This window comes from Oryzias melastigma, linkage group LG9 (genome assembly GCF_002922805.2).
Source record: "Oryzias melastigma strain HK-1 linkage group LG9, ASM292280v2, whole genome shotgun sequence".
Lineage (NCBI taxonomy): Eukaryota > Metazoa > Chordata > Actinopteri > Beloniformes > Adrianichthyidae > Oryzias > Oryzias melastigma.
In genome coordinates this window covers 10778198-10781555 of record NC_050520.1, presented here as the reverse complement: position 1 = coordinate 10781555, position 3358 = coordinate 10778198, and the positions used below count along the sequence as shown (strand labels likewise).

General features: G+C 41.0%; 1 protein-coding gene and 1 long non-coding RNA gene across 2 annotated transcripts; both read right to left on the bottom strand.

The window, feature by feature from the left end:
• Positions 1-13: 13 nt before the first annotated feature.
• LOC112147986 lies at positions 14-664 on the bottom strand. Its single transcript, XR_002919560.1, has 3 exons — positions 550-664; positions 318-465; positions 14-148 (listed from the first exon to the last, which is right to left on the bottom strand). It is a non-coding gene; the product is annotated as an uncharacterized LOC112147986 (long non-coding RNA).
• Positions 665-2256: 1592 nt separating this feature from the next.
• Positions 2257-3052, bottom strand: LOC112147979 (protamine-like protein). Its single transcript, XM_024274713.2, has one exon. The coding sequence runs from the start codon at positions 2980-2982 to the stop codon at positions 2458-2460; it is 525 nt and encodes a 174-aa protein (XP_024130481.1). The 5' UTR covers positions 2983-3052; the 3' UTR covers positions 2257-2457.
• Between the last annotated feature and the right edge of the window lie 306 nt (positions 3053-3358).

Genomic DNA, 3358 nt, shown 5'->3' with positions numbered 1-3358 from the left:
CCACCATGGTTATAAACACTGGAGTACCACAAGGCTGTGTGATGAGTCCTTTCCTCTACTCACGACTGCAAACCTGTAAATGATTCCAACACCATCAATGAGTTTGCAGATGACACCATGGTGTCATCAGAGACAGTGATGAGGCCACCTACAGGGAGGAGATGGATCGTCTGACTAATTGGTGCAACAACAACAATCTGCTGCTCAACATTGAGAATTCAGGAGCTCATTTCAGGAGGAATACTGATGCATACACCCATTCACATCAAGACCAGGAGCTTTAAGTTTCTGGGAGTCCACATCTCTGAGGATCTCACCTGGACTGTTCCAAACTGGTCAAGAAGGCCCACCAACGCCTCTTCTTCCTGAGGAGTCTGAGGAAGAACCACCAGTCCTCAGAACTGAGACCGCAAGGTTCAGAAACACTTCCTTCCCCACAGCTGTCACACTTCTCAACTCTGACACCTGAAACATGACACACTATAGTCAAAAACATCAAGAATAGATTGTATCCTTTTAAACACAAAATATCACATGGACTGTCTCTACCTGTTCTTACTCCATTCAGTTTGAACCGTTAATCTAAGCACACTATGTAAGGGATAATACCCGACGAAGTGTGCGTTATGAGAAATTAACGCACGACGCGGAGGCCTAAACCGTCCGACGGAAGCGGAGGTTCGTTCTTCTGAGCTGCTCTAAAATGAGAAACTCCCTCTTGTGGTGAAGCAGAAGACTACACCTTTCATGTCGAGTGGTGTTTTATTAGAAGGAGATCAACCAATTTGTCAATATTAATTTACCTTACAAAAGGAGAGGAATATAAATGCTGGTCGCTACAATAAGTTGAATAAAGCATCAGTTCAGAGAGAAAGTTCATCCATTACTGCTTGTTTTGTCCAGACGATGAAGGAAAAACGTGTTTTAAAGAAGCCTGCGCAGTGATATCGAACGTTTGGTCTGTGTGACCGGAACTTCTTTTTTAGGTAGGCGTTATTACTGTGCATTATCACTTTTTAATGCACACCCAGCAGCCAATCAGAATCGAGTATTCACCCAGACCATGGTATAAGTAAACTTAATACCTGTTAAAATTGTTATATTCTACATTTTACATTAGGATATATATTTTTATTGCTAAAGCAAGAATACAAACTTTTATTGCTCTGTGCGTGCAATGACAATAAAGTTGAATTCTGTTCTGTTGTGTGTTTTTCTATTCTATTCCATGTTGTTTTGTTTTGTGAGGTTTTTTTTATTTTGTTTTATTTTATCTCTGTTTTTGATTCCCCAGTTTCCACCCATAAAAGTCCTTCTCCTGTCTTGGAACCTGCACTGTTTTGTATCATAAATCAAATGTAACTTCTGCCAGAAACTTTTCTATTGCTCATTGATATTCCAATAATTTATTTCTGCCCGTAAAAAGAAGAAGTCACTCTAAATGGCAGGAGCAGTGCAGCACAGAGGCGACATGTTTTTTGACCTGGAAAATTCATGACTGGGGCCTGACTCTTAGAGGGCCACAGTTCTTTTTTACTTTTTTATTTTTTTTTGTCTTTTATGAATTATAAGTATAGGTTTGTTATAAATCATGGTTGAAAATCGATTAAAAAAAAAACATGCATTCCTCATCTGTCCAGCAGATGGCGACAATAAGTAAGCTGAGAAACTTGAGTCCTAAGTAGTCCAACCTACTGAATGCTTTGTAAATGTAACAACAAAAACATTTCCTTAGAAAGTTCATCACTAACATGGTCTAACTTTACATTATTTTTCTGTTTGTTTGTTTTTGTGACGCCACCCTCAGTCTAACGTCTGTTGCAGATAAGAATAGAAACAAGCGTTACGCCCATCCCTAGCTTGGAATTGTAGGTCTGTAAGCTAATGTAAGAGATGATATTTCTGTCAGATATAGAATTTATTTAAAGCACATAAATTTGTAAAAAAGTTAAATTAGCAATTTTTTAGAGTTGAGATGTGTGTCAGATGTATGTTTTTTTTTGTGTGTGTGTGTGTAAAACCCTAGAAAAGCAGACACTAAACCCATTTGAAAGTCTTTAAGCCAAAACATTGAGACAACTGGAACTCACAACTGTATTAGTGAACAAAAACGTGTTAGAATGTGACCTTGTCTAAAACAATCAATGAAAAGATGCTACTAGTTGAATATTTGGAAAGTTTTTCAATAAATACATTTAAAAAGATATGTTTTAGCCACTCAAATTAAATTTTAAATAACAAACCAGAACAAGTGAATACATCAAAAGGACTTTATTTCCAGCCTGTATTTTAGTCTTTTAAAGACTGACAGAAAGAGGAGGAGAAAGTGCAACAGCATCCAGTTTAAGGTTTTTCTACAACAGAAAACCAAAAAAAGCTTTAGCAAAGAAAGTTTTTAGTCCACACAGAGTCGAGGGCTGACAGAAACGTCTGCTGATGGTCCTGGAGGAGCAGCCTTCATTTCTTGGCAGGAGCCTTCTTGGCCTTCTTGGCCACCTTGCGTTTGGCCTTCTTGGGGCTCTTCGGCTTCTTGGGCTTTTTGGCCGCAGCTGGTTTCTTGGCTTTCTTGGGGCTCTTTGCCTTCTTCTTTTTAGGTGATTTTTTGGCAGATCCGGCGACTGCTTTCTTGGCCTTTGCCTTCTTCACCTTCTTGGCCTTGGCCTTCTTTTTCACCACCTTCTTCTTGCGCGGTGTGGGGGGCTTCTTGTTCAGTTTGAAGGAGCCTTTGGCCCGAACCAGAGTTTTTTTCTTCACCAGCCGCTTGATGGCCACCCCGATCCTGCCTTTGTTCTTCACCACATCGTAGCCGCCGGCTTTCAGGGCCTTTTTGAGTGCCGCCAGGGACACGCCGCCGCGCGCTGAGGATCCAGACACAGCTTTCAAGATCAGGCTGGACAGTGTAGGGCCCGACGCCTTCTTCGCTTTCTTTTTTGGAGATTTGGCTGGAGGTGCCGCCGGCAAAGCGATGGCTGCAGAAGACATGGTCTCTGAGGGCGGAGTCAGGTCAGTCAAGGTCACAGACGAGTCAGAGTGATATCTCTGCTTAACCTCTTGACGGGACTCTGCTTTTTAAAACCCCCATGAGAACCGTATAGAGGCCACCCCGCCAGAAAGACGCGCCTCTTCTGTGCTTCTTTGACGCGAGTGTGTTTTCTTCAAGTGGATTATTCTGTAAAATGTATGCATAAAAGCGTAATAATGCACATAAAAAGTATCTTATGAGATGACCTAGAACCTCAACAACCTATATTTGCTTTTTTATTGATTAAATTGTTGAAAAACAATAAAACTGAGTTGGAAGTTCTGGCCTGCAGGCTCCCAAATTTCACTGGACATACGGATTTTGGACAGTTTATAA

What these genes read in the sequence shown, in the direction of transcription:
- LOC112147979 (XM_024274713.2), bottom strand. Translation starts at nt 2,982, where the DNA reads ATGTCTTCTGCAGCCATCGCTTTGCCGGCGGCACCTCCAGCCAAATCT.